Source organism: Thermobia domestica, chromosome 1, assembly GCF_964235325.1.
Source record: "Thermobia domestica chromosome 1, izTheDome1.hap1.1, whole genome shotgun sequence".
NCBI lineage: Eukaryota > Metazoa > Arthropoda > Insecta > Zygentoma > Lepismatidae > Thermobia > Thermobia domestica.
In genome coordinates, this window is record NC_137454.1 from 297472506 (window position 1) to 297498251 (window position 25746).

The following is a 25746-nucleotide window of genomic DNA, read 5'->3' on the forward strand; positions in this document are numbered from 1 at the left end:
ATTAAAAAAAAAAACCAACTAATCTGTCCTCTACAATGTTTGGGAAAGAGAAATTCAATAGCAGAACTGAGTTGCTAGTAGCACAATACATGTCCGGGAATGTGGACGTAGGGATCCACTTTATTCTAATCTTCATGTTAATCATCCAACAAGATAGTGTTCGTCTCCAACCTGTAACTATCTCAAGGTAAACCTTAACAATATGCTTACACGTTCAAGTATTTACTTATACAATATTTAGAATAATACAAGAGTGTATACCTTCTGACGGTGGACACACCGCACATTAGAATACATTACTTTGTTCGAGCATGCATACAAATGACATGTAGATTTTGATATGAGCCTAATTAATCAACTACTGACATAGTGTAGTAAGCTCATCGCTAAGAAGTGGACAGGAAGTAGTACGTGTATACTCGTTTCAACCAAGAACTCAAATCAGCAGCTAGCAGATTAACACTACATCTATGTTTTGGCGGACGGAAATGTGGAGGATTGATGTTTCACGAACCACGGCTCTCAGCAAGATTATATCCAGACTAGATTAGACACTCACGAGTCATGTAAGTAAACAGCGATCCCAAGCTCAGGAGAATGCGAGTCTAAGCGCAAATTATACCTGATTGCAAAACAGGAGACATTTGTAGGTATCAACTGCTGCCTGTGTTGCTATGAGGATATTAGACATGGTTGGTACTGCTGGGAAAGCGCGACTACGCTTTATAATGCCTTAGAAATGCTGAATGCTGTGAATAAGAGGTAAGAAATTAGCACATGAATGTTCACAATGCCAATAGATTCCTTGTTTGACTGTACTGCATGTTGCGCGAAGTGTACTCGTTTCATCTTAGAATTTCACAGGCTCTCTTAGTATTAAATGCAGTGCATAACATGCAATTTCTTCCTGCAGCAACGTGATAGAAATCTGTCTTAATCTTCTACGTGGATAAAGCATGACACCGTGGACTTAACAATAAACATCAATGGGTACATGGGAATCCACATGCACGTATTCAAGCGTTTCATTACACCAACAGCGTTTGTCCCTCCTGAGCTTGTGAATTAGCAATAGTTTGTTACAGATCTTGTTTTTGATTTATAACTTCACAAATTTCCATTCTATGTTACTGAAATTCTAATTTTTGAAACTATCTGCAGTTAAACTGGAGACTTAGTCGCGCCAACTACGTAGTTTCGTTTGTTTAATCAAGTAGCTTGCTCTGGCACGAAGGGACGAAACTGTACTAAACTGACAGCAGCAGAAGCACGAAGAAAAAAAAAGCAATGAAGTGCTCGACGTCGTGCAAAAATAGGTTGACGTACGCCTTCCAACGACCAAGAAACGGTACGTTTTCGAGGAGTCCCGTCTAACAATGGAATCGAAGCATTACCAGCAAATAACACACTTGCGTAAAAGGCCTTAAAGTGTTCAACAGAAAGCTTGGGGCTCTGGTATAAAGTCAAAACTGCCAGAAAACTACCCCCAGTGTGGAAGGCGGGGATTGTAACGAGGTAATTGTAGAGCACGTAGCTTAATGAGAATGATCGAAAAGTAATCACTGCCACATAAATCATGGTAGACATGCCACTGACGATTAACTGCAAATCGTAAACTGCAGACGAAAAGATCCAAATGTGAAAGCGTTCCTGTGGGAATGGTAAAACGTGTTTGACGGCCATCGTTTAATAAAATAAGGTGTGAGATATCGAGGAGAATTGCAAGTTACCGACCACGAGACTCGGTACGAGGGGAACCCCATAGTTCATGGTAAGAGTTTACGTCCCACCAGAATAACTGGATGTGGAAGTTAGCAATATATGTAATCTAGATAAGCCATGTAAAAGCTTCACACCGTGTGATATAGATGCTGCAGAACGTGATCGGTTGTCAAAAGAAAACTCAAGCTAGAACCTGGAAATCGTTCACCTGGATGAAAGATATTTATCCTGTATTCCAAAATACTCCGCCAGCTGCAGACTATTGCCGTCCTTGTCATGGGAGTAAACAATGTAGCTGGAAACACCAGAAGAGCGAGTAGCAGTAAAGTGTGCGTTTCTTGGAAACAAGTTACAGGCTGAATGACAGTAAGGCGTTTAAATTCTTAGAAGTGAGTAGAATAGTAATTCATATTTCATTGTAAAAGAGCCATTATGGGTTAGGATTAAGAACGACCGAAAGTTTAGCCTACTGTTTCTTCTTACTTTTAAAATAAGGAAATTATCAAGATCGTCCTCCACCATACTGATATTGCTTTGCTCGGTCCGATGTGGATTTTGATTCTTTTCTAGAAGACTTTCAGGTCGTTTTCGATATAGATGAGATAATCTCAGAATATTACCTCAAAGATCACTGGGCGGAATCTTCTAGAATTTCGCCAGAAGTCGTATCGATTTGGGTGGTAATAGATAGTGGTGCATAGTTCACTGCTTGCGCAATAGGAAGATCACATGTCTGAATGTTTACGTCAACAGTCTGCATTGCGTGCGTTGATTTCACAATAGATGAAAATGTGGAGGCAAAGGTATGTCCAGGTTTGACGCAGTTCTTGGCCTCAGCGGCGGAATTGTTTTCATTAGCACTTTTCCGACTGTCTGGACTTTTAAGTCCCATTTTCTTTGTTCATACATTATTTCTCCTGTGTGGGTTATAATGTTGAAGCCTATCCGCCTGACAGGATTCCTAAGTCCCCTTTCCCCCTCAGCATTGTTGAGCAACAATAGAAGCAAAATTTATTTAATATAGTCTAATGTATCCTCAATTTACTTATAATGTATATATCAAATTCTAATAAGAAAAAGATAATTCAGTCGGATTCAAGAGTCCATGAATTTTTTCGTCTAATTGTCGGACACTCTCGACACCAAGCTGGAAGTGCTATTTTAGAATTGAACATTTAGCGGGGATATACATTGTGACATGTGCTGCGTCAGAATAATTGCCACAAAAGGAAGACATTGGATGATGTAGACAAGTGGCCGAAATGTTGGAATTTAAAACAGCACCACAGGGGATAAATTTAGGGTCTCACCTTTAAGCAATAGTATGTTACAGCAAGACGGCACGTAGGTCTGGGATGACAAACATAATGATGTATGAATATGTCGGTTGTTACAAGCCACTCTTGCGTGTGTGGATTCGCTTAACACCCACATTCTGCTTAAGTAAGTTGTCCTTGATTTCAGCTTCCGACAAGCTTCGAAGGTCACCAAAACAAGTACTAACGCTTTTACTGATATTCAGATGATAATATGCTTCAATAGTTATCGGGACGGTGCCCAAGGAGGTACACATGTCCAATATGATAGTCGCATATCTATAACTGTCTTCTTCTAAGAATATAATTTGATAATGATTTTGCAAAGTACTTTTAATACTGATACTATGTTGAGTTTTCGAGGCATCATATTGTAAAGCAGCATCATTCCCTTAGACAGATCAGTGATCGAGGCGATCATCCGCACCAAAGGTTTTATGAGAAGGGTGATAAAGCCCTAGAAGACCAGTGGCTATTCCAGTTCTAACGGACTGGGCAATGAGGTCGCCACATTCCCAACACTGGAAAAAGGCAGAAGAAACTGATCATTCCTGTTCCAGCGAATCTCCACATGCCTCACCGATGGACTATTGCGACTTTAGCCTTCTCAAACGGGCCTTGACACAGTGGGGTCCTGCATGATTAATGACCTGTGGAAAATTTACGAATAATTTCAACTACACATGTCTACACTTCATGCCAGCCGCCTTCAAATGAAAAATTCAATGCTGGAGCACATTGCAGGCAGTCAACATGAATCTCAAAAACGTCGCTATAGATCAGAAAAAACATTTTATCACACTAAATTAGATCGTTGCCTGGAATAAAACTTGGAATGGTAGGACGGATCCACTTCAAGGAGCAGGTTGTCTCGTATAGATTCGGTACTCAATAAAAAGTTCTAAATTCAACTGATTCACAATTGCACATAATTTTCGAATGATGATGCAAGAAATCTAACATCTAAATTTTACTCTGTGACAAATAGTATACTGACAGAACAAAAATACTATTTACTTGCCTTTTGAAATTGTTAGTGCTGGTGACCACTGCGACCTCAATATATCCAAGCAAATGCTACCATTACTATTGATGTTCGGATGATAAATTCTGGTTGTAAATGCGACCTAAAAAGAAATAGTTCAATGTATTTAGTTCAAAGTATATGTATCTTGTACATAAAGTATATCCTTACTCAATACAATAATTAGATCAAATAAAAGTTTGTTCATATTACCATCATATTACTCATCTTATTCGGACACTTAACCCTTTATCCGAGTTACGTACTTAAAAGAGACTGATACAACTACGATAATTGCGCGTTTTTTTTTTTAAAAAATCTTTTATTATTATCTGATAAAAATAAAGGAAACTATACTACGATTCTCGACGCATCGATCCTGATTGAGGACAATATGAACTTCGTACCTGAACGTATTCTATTACTCAAATCAACGAAAATTCAAAATTTAATATCTCAATCTAAGAAACAATTCAAGAAAAGTACTTGTTACTCGAAGCCCATGTAATCAGCTATAAAACAAACCATGTTACTGGTAGTTTCATGATACAGCACCCACACGCACGTGAGAGGTAGGGCTACGTTCTTTATTCCTTCCTAATCATCTATTAGGTTTTATACGAGACTGCATAGATATGATGCAGTGCGTACAGTGTCTTGGAAGAAGGAAGCATTCTTTCACAATCAAGCAGGCATAAATTATAACAACTTGGTACAGCAAATTTGTCACTAGTCTCTTTGTGGTCGGTGACTAGCGACTGGGATCTGTGGGGCTGAAAAGCAAAAGGGAACTACACTTATTTTCCCTCGATGGCCCCCTACAAATATAGAAATATGTGTAATGGTCTTCTGCAAATGAAGAAGTGTCCCTTCCCCCAATCGGGTCTCAAAGAGGGGTATATTTTGCGAAAGACTCGGTGGAATATTGTGAAAATGATCAAGAGTAAAGGGAGTTAGGACAGGAACGCTCAACATACGTACCATTAAAAGAAATAGAGAACCTAGAAGAAATGAAACAAAATGGTTAAGAATCTGGAATTTGTACAGTCACAGAAGGAAGGTAATGATGAACTGATACGCCAAGGATACTGAGGTTTTACACAAGTACTGTACTGAAAAGGAAGGTCGTTATGGCATGGAAATAATTGGTTTGATGATGGCAGGGGATTGTTTAGAATTACAGTAAAAAGAAAGTGATCTAATACTGATACAACATATGCACACAAACATTGGGCGAAGACAACCGAAGTAGTACAGCAAGTTATGAGAATATATACTAAATTATTCACAAGGGGAAAAAAGGTGTATGTGTAAATGTAATGGAAAATTTTAATGTTGCTGACGATAAAGGGCAGGAAGGAAGACATGAGAGGGGAATTGGTCAATTTCTACACTGAATTCACAAATGCAGTAAAACTTTTTATTATGAGGGCGTTTCCACAAGTTTCCGGCCGTACTAACATTGAGAAGCGTAAGTAATACCCAGAAGAAAATATCGGTTTTCAATATAATCTCCCGTGACTTCAATACATCTTTCGTATCTTTTGATTAACATGTACATCTCAGTGAAAAAAATAATCTGAATTCTGTCTACAAAATGGTTTTTAACACCATTTTTCGGATAATTTCCGTCCGAAAGTTTCTTCCTTCAGTTTCGAGAAGAGGTAATAATCGCTTGGTGCTAAATCTGGACTGTAGGGTAATTTCTGAATCTCCTCAGTCTGTCTTTCATTGCACCCTCTGAAACAATAGCCGTGTATACGAGGCATTGTCATGTAGTATGCGAACATCGCGACTCAGCTTTTCTAGTCTCTCTTCTTTTGTCTCGAAGTTGGTGCAAAAGTGAAGTATAATCCTCTGCATTGATTGTAGTATTCCTTTCCCTTAAAACAATTACCAGTAACACGAATTCTCTCCGAATCTCAAAGATCAACGCCATAATATTTTAGGCAGTGCTTCGCCAAGTTTGATTTTTGGATCTGTCTTATCTGGTAATCGAGAACAATTTTTTAATCTCTAGTAACAATGGATACCGTAACTTTCTTCTTCTTCCCTTCACAGAACCGTAAAAACTGGCGTGAATATGTCATTCGCTGCTCGTTTTTGATGGGACAGAAGTCGTTGCATCCATCTTTCACTCACTCTCTTATGGAAGTGGTTTTGAATGTGATGGCAACTGTTAGTAAAAGATTAACCTTATAGCGATTTTCAGCTCCAGCTATCGAACAATGTGCAATTCAACAAGCGACACGTTTCTGGAGTTATCACACTTCCACTGGTCGATCATTGTGGGCTTCAATGGACTCTTCCCAGGCCGAACTATTTGGTCCTACACCTTTACGGTCGAATATGATGGAAAGATTTCATTGTACATACTATCCGATCGTTCTTTGTGGAGAATGTCCTCTTTTCGTGAAAAACTTTGATCACACTGCGATACTCAGTTTGTAACATTGTAACAGCTCAATACACAGCAATTCAAACGACTGCTTCCAACGAATTGATGCAGCTAGATAGTTGAAACTGATACATTATTTGTTCCATAAATGGTGGTTTGATATGAACGGCTTATTACCAGTGGGGCTATATTCAGTCAATCGGAAACTTTTGAAAGACTCAACTTGGCTAATCTTGTGAAATTCCATTTGGAAATAGGTATACATTACCCTGTTGGCCATCTGTCTTATCTTGAACGCTAGTCGCACTGAACTATTTCTATGCTGCTGATCTCAAATGTATGTTAGACAACTGTACGTTAAGTTCCGTAGTCAACAGTACGCAATCATTTCAGGCGACCTTTCTCCGAAAGATCAATGAAGTCAAGGGAAAAGGTAGGGCTTGTGTGACTTACCCCAAAACACACTTTGCGTTCGTACTATTTATGAATGGATCAAGTTTGACGTATTTCCGCAAATATTCCTCGTATCATTTGTTTCCGTGGGTTTCGAAGTTTTTTTTTTTTTTTTTTTTTTTAAAGCTTAATGTCCCGCGATTATGCTCCAAGGCTGATGGATGAAATGGTGGAATGAACAAAGTGAATCGAAACGGAGGAACGCCCAGAGATGAGCGTTCTGCCACTGAGACATCAGGGCTCCGAAAGAAATTGGTTGATAAGGTACTGTATCATGAGGAACGTGATATACGAAAAAAAAAAAAAAAAAAAAAAAGGAACGGAAAGAGGTTAGCTGAAAACTGTTGTGCATGGAACCTTGAGTCCAGGACAAACGACCTGCCAGTAATGGCAGAATACCTACGTATGTATGAGAACAAATGTGCATATCTAGAGAGATACATTGTTACATTTGCACTTTGGAAGCTTTTTTTCTGACAAGAATTCGTTCAACAGCACATCGTGAGAAATTTTAATTTCACTAATTCCAACTGCAATTTGTTACCTAGTTTAACTATTATTATACTCGATATAGAGTACAATTTATTATTAAATAGGCCAATGTTATTATTTTATTATTTATTATTTGTTCAGGTATAACATTCTTTAATATCTTCAGGGAAATTGCACACACTAATTCTTACGCTGCATGCAAATATTTTAAAATTATTAAACACATGCGAAGTTATTTAAAATAGATCCACGCCTCGGTCACAGCTTCTATTGCAACTTATTTTATAAAAAATCTGCTTTATTGATAACATTAGGAAGGTTCTACATTTCTTCAAAATTCAGTCATTTTAACTGCGTTGTCTTTTAGATTTCCCTGAAGTACTATGACTTGAGGAATCCGAAGGTTCATCGCCACACAAATCATCTTACAGTTGGATTTTATGCTGTGTCGAGGAAATCCAGTCTGGATCGTCTTTTCCGCATTTCTAACATCGTGCTTTATATTATCCTTCCACTACATATATAATGTGCATGTTTGTGTAGGAAGTGGATGCATTCCAGTGAGTATGAAATATATTGAACATGTATATATGCATACACTAAGTAGCTAATTTCAAGAAAGTGGTTCGAAGTCAGTGTATTGAAAAAAAAATATGATGCTTATCCAACTTAGAGAAGTCTAGATGATTTCAGACCTACGAATTTTCATATTTTTGCAAATAAAATACTATTACTTTTTTTCTTTCACTTATAATCAAGTTTATATACACTATTCACAATTACTAGGGGCACGAGTTTTTCGCACTAAGAATTTGAAAATTTTGCGTACCGTTTTTCATATTTTGCGTTTTGTCGCATTTTCCAAGTAAAGTTTCACATTTTGTAGCTCTTGTGGAAAAGATATTCTAAAAACTGTTCCTTTTATTCATAGATCACCATAAAAATAAGCCATTAACCCCTCCCATGTGTAATTTTCTGACAGGTCTTCTGTTCAGTGTGCTCGGCGTAATAATACGCTCTCGTACATAGTGTAGCGAATTTGTCTGTGCTGAGCGAATTAACACGTGTTCCTTGAATATCTTCTCATTACCAGTACTTATGAAGTGTATGAAGGTTTTTCTTACATGAAATTCTACCAAAACAAGAAGGAAACGAAAAATGAAACAATTCTTATGAATTAGTAGTAAGTATGAATGCATCTGTATTTATTCAGTTTCTGTCGCTATTCGTTTCTGAAGCAGTAAGAAGCCCTGTGTTTTGATGTATAGAATTTTCAGAATACAATCCAAGTAAGCATAAGCGTGTTGAAGACGACGACATCATTGAACACCTACTTAATTCCAGTCACAATGACTCCCGTTTCATTTCATTTTTTTCCAGTCACAATGATTCGAGGGTTTCTTTATATTTCTGATTCTGATGGAGACGATGGGAATGAAATGGAAGATGTTGCTGGTACCTCGTGAATAAGACTGCATACGCGCATGTTACCAGAAGTATTTGTAACAATAATTGTTTGCAACTGGATGTGAGTGATAGGGATAATGCTCATGAATTGTTGAAGTTATACTTCTCAGACTGTCTTGTGCAGTTGATTCTGGTGGAAACGAATAGGTTTGCAAGTCAAACGATGTTGCAAAAACAGGCCTCCTGAAGAAGAGAAGCCGAGTCTGCGTGGAGCGATACGTACACAGATGAAGTGTGGTTGTTCTTGGCAATTTTAATTCTTCAGGGACTTGTGTGGAAACCCGAACTCCTTATGCATTACAGCAAACAGATGATATTGAAGACACCAGATTTTGAACATATTATGCTACTCAGACTTATTTTGCTCAATAAATGAGTGCATTTTGTTGATAATTGAAAACTATGCACCGATTCCAATCGAAAACTGTGGAAAATAAAACCTGTACCAGACGCCCTTGTACCCAAATTCAAATCTCAGTATGTGCCGGAAACAGAATTGTCTGTTGTGGAAGTTTGATGTTGTGGAGAAGACAACTGTCATGTGTTCAATACATTCCCAATAAGTAGATTTGGAATTAGGACAAAGTATATTACTCTGTAATCAAACCTAACTTAACCTGACCTGACCAAGTTGCTGCTCAGAGTTCTCCATTCAGATAAATACGAAAGAAATAAGCACTATTGAAATGATGATGATAGGGATAAAGATAATGACTGATGGTCACGATGATGATGATGATAATGTATTAACAATAATAGTAATACAATACAAGTGGTCTTTAAATGCAGAGCAAGCAATATATACAAAAAACTGATGTTGTAAGCTATGGCAAGAAGTTCTCAAAAAATTAAACAATACGGGAAGGGATTCACTCGGGAAAATATACTAAGTGCTAGATTGACCGTGTGCGTAATAATACGCCGAACGCAGGGAAAGGGTTAATTAGTTATAAACCAAATACATTGAATATTTCAGTTATAGAAAATTATATATTTTTTAAAATTAAACTGAAGGAAAATCAGTAACAAATTATTATGAGTAAAACTTTTGCTGTCTTCTAAAAACACATAGGCACAAGTTACATTTAAGCATTAAATATAAGCACGTCATATGTTTCCACATTTTCCTATTTCATTGTTGTACGTTTGTCACTTATCACTAGTTCATGCCATTAACTAGCTATTTAGAACGGCTTCTCCCCATTCAGCTGCGATGGTGATAACTAATGTGCATCATGTTTTCTATAGCAGTATCCGGACACCCAAAATGCACCGTTCATGCCACGTTCTACCGTTTCGTAAGCGGAAAACTGGCGTTTTTAAATTAATGAAAACTTATTTTTAAAATTTCGCGTCATTTCGCGTAGTTAGAAATTTCGCGCAAAATTGCCAATTTCGCGTTTTATCGCGCAACGGAAACCAATTAAAATACACACAGAAAATCATAAAACGTCAAGAAACTGAAAATTACTTAATTCTGACGCATTTCGTTTTATCGCGCATTGCAAAAAACTCGTGCCTTTAACTTACTGAAACACTGACACTAGAATGTTAATTAAATTCAATCGCCTGCTACATTTGACCATTATGGTAACTTTTTCCAGATCAATACTCTGGTCCCAATGAACCGATAATATAGCAAAATATGTTAATCGCTCGTTCCCTGTTAGGTTTCTCAAAAACACGCTTCATGGTGGTAAATCTGTTGCACTAGCCGTGGAGAGGGGTAGGGTGGTCAATATTTTCAGAAGCTGGTAGATTGTTGGATACAAATCAACAGGACATGAAGTTAAGGCTGAAAGAATACCCTGGGGAAATGTTTTTTTCAACACTTTTTCACTTTTGGTATCATAGCACGTAGTCTGTCGTTATTTGAATTTCATTTATATTTTGATCTAACAAGTAACACTTCACATCGTTGCTGCCGGTCTGACGCTAAACTATACATTTTCGGAAAGCACTAGTCCTAAATAGGATAACTACACAGTGCGACGGTCAGACGTTGCCGCGTTCAGGACTTATGGAGCGTCAAACATTAACATGGGGTTTATGAGAGTAACCATAGCAGTCGTATTATTTCATGCTAATTCGTCTTGCATTTGAACTCTGTGCTAACATTTGTGTTGTAGCAGTCGTATTATTTCATGCTAATTCGTCTTGCATTTGTACTCTGTGCTAACATTTGTGTTGTTTTTGTGTTTTTTAGGTATGCGTTGTAAGATGGATCCGAAAGTGGTCGTTTGGGCTCTGGTGGCCGAGATCGGGACAAATGAGCGCAATCCAAATTTGGAAGAGCAAAGGATGGTGGCACACATCAAGTCTCTTTTGACCAGCGGGATGGAAGTCGTTGAAGAGATTCGTACGCTCGGCTTCGGTGACAGTGATGGTGACCAGGGGGACGGAGACATGGATTTTGGAGACGAGGAAGACCAAGAGCAGGAGGATGCAGAGATGCCTTCGTCATCGCAGCAGTCTCATACGTCTTCCGCATCTGGCTCATCAGCGTCAGAATACCTGCCCTCTCCTGTGAAGAAGCCGAAGTTCCAGGATCAGCCTCCAGAAGACTCCAAAATGACACCAGAGCAGTGGCGCGAGTACAAGGCAAAAGCCTATGCCTACTGGACGGTAAATCCAAAAACAGGTAGGCCTTGGAACACAAAGACCGGTCGTGCTACCCACTCGACTCTGCAGAATCAGTTCAGGTATATTCGGAACATTGGCGTGCTACGTCACTTTGGGGCAACACAAGGCAAAGATGACAAGAAGACGCTGATGGCAGAGATCAATGAGGCAGTTCGGGGCATGTTCGCGGAGAAACAGCACACTGCTATCATTCACGATCGAACGTTGCGAATTTGGGCTAGGCAAACAGCTAATGAACTGGACCCTAACAAGAGTCTCAAGTTCAAGGCATCACCGTCGTGGGTGTACAGATTCAAGAAGCGCAACAACATCGTGGACCGTGCAATCACCCACAGGGTCGGCAGGACCTGGCAACTGAAAGAGTTGGACTTGCAGCAGCAGGCTGATGCTTTCGTATTAGCGACTCGCGAGCTCATTGCAAGCGAAAGCATCCCACCAACGCAGGTTGCCAATGCAGATCAGAGTAGCTTCAAGAAGTTGTTGCAGAGTACTCGCACTCTCCGTACCAAAGGAACAACAGTCGTGCGAGCGGTTGTGGGATCCATGAGCGCAACAACCCACAGCTACATGATCATGCCCGTGATCACCATGGCCGGAGAGATTCTGCGGCCGATGTATGTACTGGTGTCGGAACCAAGTGGAAAGTTTCCGGGAAACAAGCCTGCAGATCCACCGAACATCAAATCATTTGCTGGCAAAACGTCCAACATGAACAGGGACGACCTTAAGGACTTCTACGAGCAAGTGTTCTGGCCAAGCATGCCTGATGATCGGAAGAAGATCGTTTTGCTATTGGACTCGTGGACTCTGAACAAGGACGACAATCTATCGAACGCACTGAAGCCTGCCGACGTTGCGTTGCACAAGAGACTGATTCCTGGTGGTTGCACTGGAAAGATTCAGCCTTTAGATGTGCATTTCTTCCGTCAGTACAAGTCCTTTGTACGCTTTGTGACCGACACACTGGCCATGGACAGTGTCATGGATATCTGGCATCGCGATCGATTCCTGGCACTACAGTCGTTTTCACTCTACCAGTTCAGCGCACCCCGATTCAAGAACCTGATCCGGTACGCTTTCCACAAGGCTGGCTATCTGGACGAGGAGCCGGGAATGTGGATCTCTCCGCACGAGTACTGCTTTGACTCCCTCGACGAAGGTGACGTGTGCTTCACGTGCGGCGAACTACCGTTCGTCAAGTGTGCACACTGTGAGCGCACTCTTTGCATCTCTCATGCTCTGTTCGACGATTTGCACATTGATTGTACCCTTTAACTTACGCAAACAAGTGCTCAATCAGACAACGTCGATTCAAACGTCACAAACCTTGTGTTCTTCTTCGTTTCCTGTAACTCTCATAAACCCCATGTTAATGTTTGACGCTCCATAAGTCCTGAACGCGGCAACGTCTGACCGTCGCACTGTGTAGTTATCCTATTTAGGACTAGTGCTTTCCGAAAATGTATAGTTTAGCGTCAGACCGGCAGCAACGATGTGAAGTGTTACTTGTAAGTATATGCTCGATTTCTTTACAATATCACCTGGAGTTCATTTTAGATTTTGGGGGACTAAAAACTGAAAAGCAGCCAGCGTATCATTCATTTTTCTATTCAAAACGCGATGTTCGATTCGAAATTAAATCGTCGATAGAAGATATGAAAATAACCCTCTCGAAGTACTGCTCTGGCGTTTCTGATGGGTAATTCTCTCGCTTTATTTCCTTTCTTGTTAGATGCGGATTTTTTTTTTTTTTTTTTCCTATCGAAAAGCTTCTCATGATCCGGAATGCTTACTGAAAGATATCACTGAATGTAGTTTCCACGTTTTCTGTTCTTAAAATTTGCAGTTTTTAAAGATGTCTTTGTACATTCAATTGCTGAATTTATCTGACGTTTGGGACTTTGCAGATAAATTGAAAGTTGAACTAAGCAACTTTTTGCATTGAGAGATCAAAAAGGAACTTTTCCCATAACTGACAATTGCTGAGCTGTGTGCGATATTGTTTTCTCACTTCCAACAATAGTTTCCAAATTTGCAACAATTGGCTCAAATCGTTCAACAAAAACTGACAGCATCATTGGTGGTCAACAAACCTTATGTCACCCAACTCAACTACCGGTAATCTAGTTTTCTTGCTTTCTGGTAATAGTTCTTGGTATGTATTGTTTTAATGTAATCCCAGAAAAACTGTTATTTCGAAACATATTGCAAAAGTCTTTAATGGTACCTAAAACAATTTCTGATATGAGGGACATTCATGGCAGAGGAAAGTGTTAGATTTAACCGATGATTTGCAGAACGTACAAAAATAGCACTAGTATATATTGCTCTCACTTTTGACTGTGTTCCGTTTACTTTGTCAGCCATGGAAACCATACCGTAATAGCCCTATCCCATGACATTATTCATGTCACGACCCATTTCCACATATTGCTCAATTATTGTTTTCGCAGTATTCTTTCCAGTGGGGTCATGAATCGGAACAAACCCCAGAAAGTCTTCTCGCAACATCAGACTAGTGTTTACATACCAAGCAAATAATGAAAGCTCTCAATTCCTCCTATATTTATAGCCTCATTTGCAATAAAACTGGAACACTGTATTATTGATTTCAGATACCAATTTATTAACTACTCATAAATTTCTAAAACCATTTTGCATTAGTAGACTAACGTACTTCTTATTTTTCTTGGAATTCGTTACGTCTTTCTTTAGGGATTCGTCATTGGCGTTAGAACGAAATCGAAGAGAGCGAGACTTTCCTTCTTTCTGCGAAGATTTCGGTACAGTGTTAAGGACCGCTTTATCTCCTCTCAGAGGAAGCTCTTGCTGTCCACAAAAAATTACAACTCCAACAATAGGAATAAGGGCTTCTCGGTTTTCTTTCACTCGTTGACAACTTAGCATATTTGCTATATTTTGCATTTGACCACTCATCACTCCCATGAAACTGTCCGCTGATACCGCACTAGCTTTGAGATAAGCTATTTCCTGATGATTATCGAACACTTTCAGAGCATACTTTCATTTATAAAATGGCTTAGTCATCAAATACTCTACACTTTGATGTCAAGCATGACCAACATTTGTTTTAGAAAAAAGAACACAGTAACGACAACAAGCTCCATTCTCCTCCTCCGAGTAAGCTAAACAACCTCACCTCCCTCGCCACTGATAATGGAAGTCTTTTAGAACCATGGAATCTCACAGGAAACACAAATGATCATTCCCGCTTAAAATAATGTGTAAGTCAACATGTCACATCGCACCTCTCTTGAAATAGGAATATTTTGTATCTTTCACTAACACACCAAATCATTTCGGTAGAAGGACACACTCAACATATCGTCACTGTTCTTATCTTCATTTAATTGGATTTTGACTTTTAAATTAGAAGCCGATGCACTTTTAACTGCCTCATTCACTGCTTTAAAAGAGCTGTCAATTGCTTTTTCATGGTCTAATTAAATATAAACAAACGCAATTTGAACAGACACGCCTTGAGTTTTGAACTTAAGTCGTCACGAAAACGCGAGTAATTTTCCGAATAAAAAATACTAACATCACAGACACGCACAGCTATGACAGCGCGATTGATTTTGTCATCTTCGAATCGAACGTCCTTACAAATATTCTCAATTCCATATCTCCCATTTAAAAAAAAAAAAAAAAAAAAAGTCATGTGTAAAACAAATTGAGCAATGTTGCAGGGTGTTCATTTATTATGTAGCCAAAATCCACTGGTGAAATCCTCACACCTAAGCAATAAAAAAAGGCCATATGAACATTAGGCAGAAAAACGCGTTGTTTCAGTTATGAGATGTCGAAATCGAGAAAATTGCAACTTTGAGGTTGCCTAGCTCGAAAACTATCAGATATATCAAAGGCGGTTAAAGAAATATTAGAGAAACTAGTACACTGTTTATCTAAATAACCATATTTCAGAATTGGGACGTATCGGCGCAACGGTTTTTATAGAGGGAGCTGCGGTATAGGTTCCGCTCTTCGATCTCTCTCTAAAATCATGCGCGCCGGTAGAACTCAACTCTGAAACATAGGTAGTTAGATAATGTGCTATTTCCTCTAATATTTCTTTAACTGCATTTGATATCTAGTGATGAGGGCAAGAGTCTTGGTCTTGCAGTTTTTGCAAGAGTCTTGCATGCAAGACCAAGACCAAGACCAAGGTGTGCAAGAACAAGACCAAGACCAAGACCATACCTGCAAGACCAAGACCAAGACCAAGACTCTTGCGCAAGAGTCTTGCACAAGTACTGGTACTACTTGAATTTTTTTATACAATGTAAAAAAGGAGAAAATCCATTACATCTTTTACTTGAATTTTTTGACTTCAGTAAAAGTGACACTAGAGTGAATGTGTTCCTAGTAGTGTTATGCAATCCGTGTGAGTCAATCTGCCCCTGTAGCATATAGCTACAGTATATCGTTTCCTGAATTGGTTGTTCGCGTTTTCTGTAGATATTGCCCGTTTTCAAGCCTCACAGGTGTCACCTTGCGCCATGTAAGCTATTTTGGTGGACAAACATCGTGTGCGTGGGTTTTCTTAGGTTTTTTCCGTTTCCTCCTACTTTCTTCATTCCACCATTTCAGTCTTTTTTCATCATCACCGTCTCCCTTAGCGTTGGTGCATTACTGTGGGACGTTAAACTAGATACTTCATTTCATTTCAAAGCATACTAGTGGTGGTGTTCTTCCAAAACTGAAGAGAAATGTAGTATTGAACATCGGTAATTCCGTACACCATAGGTGCTGACTACATGAGTATGGCCTTGGCTATGAGACTCAAGCATCCGTTGTAAATTTTTAATGTGTGCTCATAAAATTAATATCGAAATAACATTTTTATGACATTGACAAAAACTTAGTGCATGTGACCGCAAGTTTGATTTCATGGGCAGATGCTTATACGTTGAATAATTGTTTATTCATATAATTTTTAGCCTCCTTAGGTATACGGCACATCGGAGATTGAGCGATATAACATTACACTACAACAGTAAATCTATATTATAAAATTGAAAGTGACTATGCTTGTGACTCCCAATATCTTGAACACTCTTGAACCACCAGCTCGAGATCGATCAAATTTTCAATATAGATCAGGTTTGGGCCTGGAATGTTATTTATCAGTTCACTTTGTAGGAGCAACGTATGGTTGGAGGAGGAGGGGGAGGTATACAAAAATCAAAATAAATAAAAATAAAAGTGACTAAGTTTGTGACTTAATAATTCTTGAACCACCAGACCGACCTTAATCAATTTTTAACATGTATGAGGTGCCTAACTGGAAAGTTTTTTATAGTTTCATTTTGATGGTAGAACCTAGGGGTGGAGGAGGGGAGGGGGAGGTATATATAAAAATAAATAAAACTTAATAACTCTTGAAACACCCAACCAATCTCGATCAAATAGGGGAGATGAAGCTCAGACTTTTCACGATTTTTATCATTTTACTTTGACGGTGCAACATAGGGGATGGGGAGGAGGGAGATATATGTAAAAAAAATAAAAGTATATGTGACTGTCTTTGTGACTTCATCACTCTTGAACCAGCCAGTCGATCTTAATGAAATTTTCAACATAGATGAGGTTCGGACTTGGGGTGTTTTGTATCATATCACTTTGATAGTAGAACTAAGGATAAGAGGAGGGGAGAGGAAGTGTACAAAAGTAAATAAAACTTAATAACTCTTGAACAACCCAACCGATCTCGATCACATTTTCAACATAGATGAAGTTCGCACCTGAGATGGTTGCTGTCATATCACTTTGACGGAGCTTAGGGGCCGGGGAGAGGAGAGATATTTAAAAATGATCGAAAATGACCGATATTAGAGTGGAGTCTATAGTTTTCGGGGTCGCTGAGATAAACAATGACTCTTCCGATGCTGTTTAAATCCAAATTTAGCCCCGTAGCTTGGCGGTATGAGGAGAGATATCTAAAAAATGATCGAAAATTAATATTAGTGTCGAATTCATAGTTTTTGGGGTCACGAAAATGAATAGTGATACTTCCGATCCCGTTTAAATGCAAATTCAGCACCGCAACTTGGGGAAGGGGGAAGAAGGAGATATATAAAAATTATTGAAAATGACCATTATTATCAATGTCAAATTAATGGTTTTCGAGGTCATTGAGATGAACAGTGACACTTCCGATGCCTTGCCTTGCAACTTGGGAAGGAGGAGATATATAAATTTATTGAAAATGACCGGTATTAGTGCCGAATCCATAGTTTTCGGTGTCTCTAAGATGAACAGTGATGTTTCTGATGCCGTTTAAACCCAAATTCAGCCCCGCAACTTGGGGAGGAGAATGGGAGAGAAATATAAAAATAATCGAAAATGACCGATATCAGAAAAGCGCTTAGTAATAATGAAAAGTGACTGATTAACTAAACATATTATTATTATTATTATTTTAAAATTTAACCCAACGAAGTGGGTAATTGATGCTAGTAATCCATATTCACAAGTGAGACTGATTTTATACAAAATGAAAAATGAAATGAAATCTTTTAGTTTTACGTCCCACGGTTATGCCGGTTAGGCTAAAGGAGACGGTGATGATGAGTAATGAATGAAATGGTGGAATGAAGATGTGGGAGGAAACGGGAGTACCCCGAGAAAACCCACGCACACGGTGTTTGTCCACCTGATTTTATACAGTTATTTTAAATAACTTGTAGTTTGATGTCGTTATTTTGTATTTCTAATATAGGTCAAAAGTATTTATACTAATTGAGTTTATAGAAAAGACAGACAGACAGACAGACAGATGAGTCGTTTTTAGTTTTCACTCAAATTATTCTAAAATATTAAGTTTTGAGTTATAATAATTATTTTATTTTTTCTCTCTTTTTTGTCGATATGCTAAACATATCATCATCATAATCATCATAAAAGCTATTCTGCCATTATCGGCTGGTTGCTTGCTGCAACTGAGAAACCTCGATGTACGGTGGTCCTCAGCTAGTCTCTTCGTCTTAATGTAGCAATTTTCTTAATATCTTCCTTCAACTACACTTTCCTTTTCTCCCTCTCTCTCTTTCCTTTCACCATACCCTCTAGCACGTCCTCCACAGCCAATATCCCAACCAGTTCCTCTTTCTCCTTTTATCAATATCTAAAATTCTTCTTTTTTCTCCTACTGCTAATATTTCTAACACCTTCTCATTCGTTTTCCGTTCAACACAGCTAATTCTCTCCATTTTTCTCCATACCCAGGTTTCGAAAGTCTGTAATTTTTTCCATCGCTTTTGCGTAATGTCCATGTTTCTGCCCCATTGGAATCAGTAAAACAAAATCTCAATATTTAATTATAAGTTTGTTTAACACAAAGATTAGCTAATGTGGTTGAAAAGAAAAATCTGACGCCTTTAGAATGTAAAAATAATTTTGCATTTCATGGTATTTCAATTATCTGTACCGTTTTGATTTTCTTTCATTCGTCTCAAGGGTAGCCTCCCCAGTTTCGGAACCTGTGGAGTGTTGGATCTGTTAAAAAATATAAAAAGATTAGCGAAGCGTGGGCACCCAATAAAAAAATAAAGGTCATCACTTATGTTGTACACTATTATCATACTTACACGAAGATAAACTATGGTACATTTAAAAACATATATTGTATTTCCGTTACTATTGGAGCGCTGTAGAATTTATTATCCCTTATATCCAGAGTAAAATTTACTTATGAAAAACATAAGATTTCTTAAAAGCAAAACTTGCAAGACTCTTGCAAGCAAGACCAAGACTGGGTGTGCAAGACCAAGACCAAGACCAAGACTGGGTGTGCAAGACCAAGACCAAGACCAAGACCGAAGGATCCAGTGCAAGACCAAGACCAAGACTGGGTGTGCAAGACCAAGACCAAGACCAAGACCACCCCGGTCTTGGTCTTGGTCTTGCATTTGCTCATCACTATTGATATCTCTCATAGTTTTCGAGCTAGGCAGCCCTATGTTCATATGGACGTTTTTTATTGTTTAGATGCGAGGATTTCAGCAGTGGATTTTGGATATATCTCAGAGAGAGAGAGAGAGAGAGAGAGAGAGAGAGAGAGAGAGAGAGAGAGAGAGAGAGAGATGAGAAAAACTCCAGTCATTTCAGTATTGGATCTAACGGGAGTCCATAGTTGCATATCAAAGTGTGAAATCCATCATTTTCACCTTCGGCAGAAAGATTCCTTATTGACGGGGGGTTGTCAGTAGCTTTTTCCACTGCCGCTTGCTCCCTATAACCAAGATTTGTTAAACAGTATAGCGGGGGAAGGGAAATTGAAGCAACAATAAAACCTATCTGGTAAGTTTACAGATAAAATAAGATAAACATTTTTTGCTTGTTCTCTCCCTCTCTCTCTTTTCCTGTCAGAAATTGCGAATATCAAGAAAGAAAGAAAAAAGAGCCGACCGAAGAAATTAACCTTCCAGTGTAATAAACCAAATAATGTCCACAAATATCGAAGAAAGAAAAAATGTATCTGCAAGGGAGAGGGGACATCAAGGTACAAGCTATCAAGTTACATTACAGTATATGTTCACTCATGTCCAAAATTGTCACATGTCTATAAATATGTTGTAGGAATATAATTTGATAATGAATTCGCCCGGTATTTTTTATAATGTTAGTATGTGTATAATCGGCAAAAACATGTATGTGGCAAATTTCATGTCAAAAGATCAATAAATAAGAACAATAAAACGAATATAAAACTTTCTTGTCCATTTAGCAACATTTTGTTTTACTCATTTTAATTTTCGTATTTATTTTCCTATGAAATTTATCATAAATATGTATTTCCCGATTATACACAGTATCAGTATTAAAAAGTACCCTGCAAAATCATTATCAAATTATATTCTTACAAGAAGAGAGTTATAGATATGCGACAATCATTTTGGACATGAGTGTACAAGGCGTCGTACAACATTCGTTGACCGTAATTCCATATGGCTACGGATTCCCTTACCTTTTATTTATTTATTTGTGATTTTGTTTTGTGCAGATCGATTTTGAGGGTTCGCGCCTCTCATTAAATACGCGCTACAATTCACTATTTCGCTTATAAGGACATTCATTCTATTTTGTTGTCAACCCACACTGCAACATGTGACTTTTATCGAGTAGTACTGGCTGTAATTGTCACTGCGACTCGTTTATTACTATATTTGTAGTACAAAAATTTTCAAATTATGCAAGTGTTAACGCTATGGATGGTATAGGTAGAGATTATATATATATATATATATATATATATATATATATAACCTAGGGAAAATGATACCTTTCGCGACTTTTTCAGAACCATCTACCCTTACCGATGATCAACGCAATGGAAATAAAATAATCTCAGCTAACATTTTTGACGAATCCTACAGTTTTTGACAACAATTCAATAGATAGAAGTAAAAGAATAAAACTATTTGCGACAGTTTCGATACTACAGTGACAGGAAAATTACATGAACCATTTAACCGACCAATTTCATGTCATTTTTTCCTCTAGTACTATCTACTGAAGACTCTATCAGAACTCAGAGCAAATCATTACTGCTTACAACTCAAACTAATAGCCAAAGAACAAGTTAAGACTTTCATTGCACACTTTCACTACGTCCTTTTACTGACATATATGAAGTAATGTGTATTATTCATGAAATCCATGTAACGTGTTTCTGTCAGTACGGCATGGTGTGCCCTCAGGAGAAGGCCTCTAGATATAGATATTAGCTGGAAATATATTGAATAAGCAGTTGCGGACGACCTCGTGCTTATATATTAAAGAAAGCCGACGGAATAATTCTCATTGATACAGATAGCATCTTGAATAGATGGAAAAAAATTCTTTAACGATTTGCTTAACACACAGTCAAAAACTAACGTTCGTGGAGAAAGGGAAACCCACACAGCAGGACCGTGTATTTCAAAGCCTAAACGAACAGAAGTAGAAATCAATATAAAGAAAGTAAAGAAACACAAATCTCCGGATGCACAGGAAATTCCGGCTGTTACTTTTAGTTGGAGGGGAGAAATTATGGAACAAGCTAAACTCATTTTTCCTTATCTGGAACAAGGAGAAATTGCCATAAGAGGAAAGAATCAATCAATTCACAAGAAAGGTGACAAAACTGAAAATAATTAGAGGCATTTCTCATGTGTCAATCCGAGATTATCAGTGTGAATTTAGGCAAAAATCGATCAACTATAAGACAAGATATTTATCATTAGACAAATACTCGAAAAGAAATGGGAATAGCCGGTACATCAATTACTTATTGATTTTGGAGAGGCATACGACTTGTTCGGAAGCAAACATTGCACAGAATTTGGAATACCGAAAAAGTTATATTAAGATGTGTTTAAATGAATCCCAAAGTGAAATCTGAGTAGGAAAATTCCTGTCTATGAGCTTTCGCGTCGAGAATAGCCTGAAACAAGGAGATGTGTTGTTGTTATTATGGTTCACCTTTGTTCTGGAGTACGCTATCAGGAAAGTCAAAGACCAGGATCGACATTAACAGATCAGATATGACTGGACCAAAATCACATCCACGAAATTAAATGTCGACTCACAGCAAGGAATTCGTGTTATTATTCAGTTCAAAATCTTTTTTCTTCGCGAAATCTGCTGAATTTGAAGTTTAAAGTATACAAAATGATGCCATGCCTGTTGTACTGTATGGTTGCGAAACAGTCACCTACCCTGAGGGAAGAACGCAAACTTAAAGTATTTTAGAGTAGAATCCTGAGGCGAATACTCGGAATTAAGAGGAAAGGGAATGAATGGCGGAAACAATGAGGAACTGCATAATTTATACCGTTTACCTAACATTGTTAGGGTCATCAACTCTAGGAGGCTCAGGTGGGTAGATCATGTACAGTACCGTGCCGTGGGGAGGGCAAGTGGGTCGACGCCCTGAGCGCCGAAGGGGGCGCAAAGTTAAGGAGAAAAAGAAAATATATAAAATGGAAGGAAAAAATAAAAAAGTGCTCAAAATCAAGGAAAAATAGCGTTTATTTTCCGAAACTTGCTTCTGCTTCGCGCCAACCATGGTGGTGCTTCGCTGGTCTGTGGACCTCACTAATATGTACGGGGGTGCCGTCGTATACTCTCGCTCCGGGTGCTGATTTTCACGGCATGGCACTGGTCATATAGCCAGAATGAAAAAAGGCACGTTTTCAAAGTTTTGACTGGGAATCCAGTCAGAAACGACTATTAGGAAGACCTAGGCGCAGATGGGAGGACAATATTAATTTGTATTTCACAGAAATAGGAATACAAAGTAGAAGCTGTATCAAGCTGGCTAAGGACAAAAGTCAATGGAGAGCTTTCGTGAACGCAGCATTGAGTCTCCAGCTTCTATAGGCCATACAGTTAGTTTAATTATTACCCATAACTTTGAAGCTGTGACATCAAACACCTACCCAAGAATATTAGTTGCTCTATGTCAGAACAATGCTCAGTTGGCGAGATTGGATTACTATTTACTTAAAACTGCAAGATTTGCTGTCAACATTGTGGGCTATTTGAACAATGATATTTTCGCCATTCGTTAACTGCAGCGTGTGCGAGAAATCGCAGAGACTATTTCCAAATATACAAATCCTTATCAATTTAATGGAAATACAAAAAAGGTGCAACTTACCAGAATAACATGGCGGTGGAAAGCATTTCAGCCTCAGAATAGCTCTAATGAGACATGGAATGGAGTCACAGAAGTCATGAATAGTAGCCAAGTGAAATATTACACTATTCCACGTTCAGTGAATCACTCAGTTCCGTAAGAGAAGCACAAATGTACGGCAGATGTGTCTCCAAACGGAGCCATGTTCAGGATCGGGGATTGGGCGAGCCAGGCGAGGTGTTCAAATTCATTCTGATGACTCTTCTGACTATATCACACGTTTTCAATTAGCAATCAATGTTGCATGGTCATAGGTAGGACCATAAGCGTAGTGCTATGGTCCGTTACCGGCTGGTTCGCCCCACAGCGTGTAATTTCGCGAATCTAGGTGGCCAAAAATCATATCTCGACAACGAGTAGTCCAATCTCCATGAAAATTCGTATTTCAGGTCACGTTTTGATTGCCACCCCATCAAAGCTTAATAATAGTAATAATAATAGTCAGTATGATAATTATACAGGGTGTCTCTAAAGTCCCCTAACATAGGGTAACTGTTATTATCAGAGTTACAACAAAATGTAAGAGAAACCGTCTCCAAATATGATGTTTTCAATCTAAAGTGAAGGAACTTTTTAAATCGGACGAGTCGTTTGGGCTGTACACTCTTTATGCGCCCAATGTTAAATGAAATTGCAACTGTTCATTTACCTGGACCTACAACAAGCGAATGCACTGTCTTTTACGTTAACGTGTCCCTGAAACTAAACGCCAATCTACAGTTTGGATGTTTCTAGACGAAAATCCACCAACGAAAGTGAAGCGACCGCGAAGTGTGGGGAAGAAGATGGTCGCAACTTTCTTCTCCAAATCTGGCCATGTTGCAACTGTTCCACTTGAAAAACAAAGGACTGTTACTGCTTAGTGGTACACCACTGTTTGCCTAACAAAAGTGTTCCAGAAGCTTCGGGAACGGCGTCCAAGAACTGGATTGCGTGGGATCCTGCTTCATCATGACAACGTGTCCACACACACGGCCAACATCACAATTCAGTTTTTAGAATCTACGGAGGTTAAACTTATGACTCATCCGCCGTATAGCCCTGACCTGGCCCGTGATTTTTTTCTGTTCCCCACGATCAAAGATCGCATGCGTGGGAAGAGATTTTGCAGCCCTGAAGAAGCTGTAGTGACTTACAAGAATGAACTTTCAACACTTGAAGAAAAAGACTGGGAAAACTGCTTCCAAAAGTGGTTTTCGAGGATGCAGGAGAGTGTACAGTGTAATGGTTAATAATTTAAGAAAATGTGTTAATTTGATTTTAAGTATGTAAGTTATTTCACATCTCAAAACTTTGGTAGTGACCCTCGTATGTTTACATGTACAAGACTAACACTGAGCAACTTTTAGCTATAGACTCCTGAGTGGTCCATTTGGGCACCAATTTTCCTTTCGTAGTTTCCCAACCAAAATGTTCGCGTTGAAGGCGTGCTCACTTGATGTTGGGCATTAGAGCATTCTTCGTTGGTGGAAGTTGGTCTGAGTTTTTGTGACCGACCGAATCAGCACAAACAACATTGATCGAGATTTTTGTGAGTCGGTGTAGATTCACCACTGTAGTGTACGCCGATTCGCAAGTTCTTTTTTGCTTTATTTTTTATTTTTATTTTTACTTTTTTGCATTTTTACACTGCAACAGAATTAGTATTTCATTTACTTCTTTTAAAATACAAATTCGTGTTGAGTGTCTGACGGTCAAAGTTACCTCCTTCGAACTTGGCAATCTACTTCTGAAAGCTTAGCTCCAGCCGGGACCTGTGCGCCCAGAAACTGCTGGCGAGCTTAGGAAGTTGACGGTCGAAGTTCTGTCACTCCCCTATTTGATGTGTTTTGACAGACTAGGTTCATTGCCTAGCTGGCCTAAACACACTTGTACGATCAAATAGTAACACATGTATATCTAAACCTTCTCTGGTAAGCTCCCCTGTTTGATGTGTGCTTTGACAGACTCTAGGTTCATTGCCTAGCTGGCCTAAAGCATACCGGTACGAACAAATAGTTTTACCTGTGTAGCTCTCCTACTATGACTGACTCGTGCCCTCCCAGTCTAGTGAAGTTTTATCTTGTGAGTGTTTCTCTGTACAAATATTTATCGATTGGAACCTGTCACGTAGGTTATAAACTCTTTCTACAAACACATAGTTACACTTAGCGCCCCAGCTCGTGGACTTGTAAAATCATTAGGAACAATAAACTGCAGGCTTACTGCAATGAACTTTATTTTTGAGTTTTGCTTTCAAGTGATATCCCAAGGGGTTGGTAACTATCAAGTTTTCGTCGAGATAATGAATTCCACCGTTCTCTATTTGAAGTTGTCTTGGCCGAGGCCAACGCTACCTTGTAAAACTAGAACCTTCAGATTGGTTGTTAGCTGAGTTCCAGGATATGCTATCCCATACGAAGCTCGAGTGCAACAAAAAACGAATTTCCAGCTAAATACTTGGTTTGGCAAACCATTTCTGAAGACGGTGATGTGTCCGAACCATTCATTACCACCGGTACCATGAACCAGGATATATATAGAGAAA

General features: G+C 38.7%; 1 protein-coding gene across 1 annotated transcript in view; it reads right to left on the reverse strand.

Moving 5' to 3' along the window:
• Positions 1-25746, reverse strand: part of eff (ubiquitin-conjugating enzyme E2 eff) — a 114802-nt gene that overhangs the window by 11274 nt on the left and 77782 nt on the right. Inside the window, exon 5 of the mRNA XM_081726913.1 lies at positions 4060-4165. Within this exon, the coding sequence (XP_081583039.1) occupies positions 4060-4165 (106 nt within the window). The remainder of the gene's footprint in view (positions 1-4059; positions 4166-25746) is intronic.